Source organism: Phalaenopsis equestris, unplaced genomic scaffold, assembly GCF_001263595.1.
Source record: "Phalaenopsis equestris unplaced genomic scaffold, ASM126359v1 Scaffold177190, whole genome shotgun sequence".
Taxonomy (NCBI): domain Eukaryota; kingdom Viridiplantae; phylum Streptophyta; class Magnoliopsida; order Asparagales; family Orchidaceae; genus Phalaenopsis; species Phalaenopsis equestris.
The window spans coordinates 1-435 of NW_018197139.1; the positions used below are offsets into that span (position 1 = coordinate 1).

The window sequence follows — 435 nt, forward strand, 5'->3', positions numbered from 1 at the left end:
TGGTGGGCTATACCATTGGATTTCAGGAACTTCTTTACTAAGAGAGCCAGAATGGCAACGGCGAGTCCAATGGCGGCCCAGTTGAAAAAGCGGTCGGTCATGGGTTTTTGGGCTCGAACAATGTCCCGTTCAGGTTGTGAATTTGTCTCCGATGTTGTTTCTCTCGAAACCGCAACTTCTGTGCGGAAGCTCAATCTTAGTCGGCCGGCTGCTGCATCAACGCGGAGCTCGTGCACGTCCTCGGCAGGTATTCCCTCTACTTGTGGGTTTGGAACAGCCCCTTCTGTGGGTGGTGCTTCGTTATTACTAGCATTGGTTTGCTGTGGTTCTTCTGATATGGTGCCGTTGGTCTGCTCATTAGTGCTCGCAGGTGGAGGGAGATCAGGAACAGGAGGAGCTTTGGTGAGCATGTATTGATGGACCTGTAGCCAGACA

The 435-nt window shown here is 52.0% G+C and overlaps 1 protein-coding gene across 1 annotated transcript; it reads right to left on the reverse strand.

The window, feature by feature from the left end:
* Positions 1–3: 3 nt before the first annotated feature.
* Positions 4–425, reverse strand: LOC110034239 (ubiquitin-conjugating enzyme E2 32-like; the record flags this gene model as incomplete). Its single annotated transcript, XM_020738521.1, has 1 exon — positions 4–425. A coding segment is annotated over exon 1 (407 nt), but the record flags the coding sequence as incomplete, so codon positions are not given.
* Between the last annotated feature and the right edge of the window lie 10 nt (positions 426–435).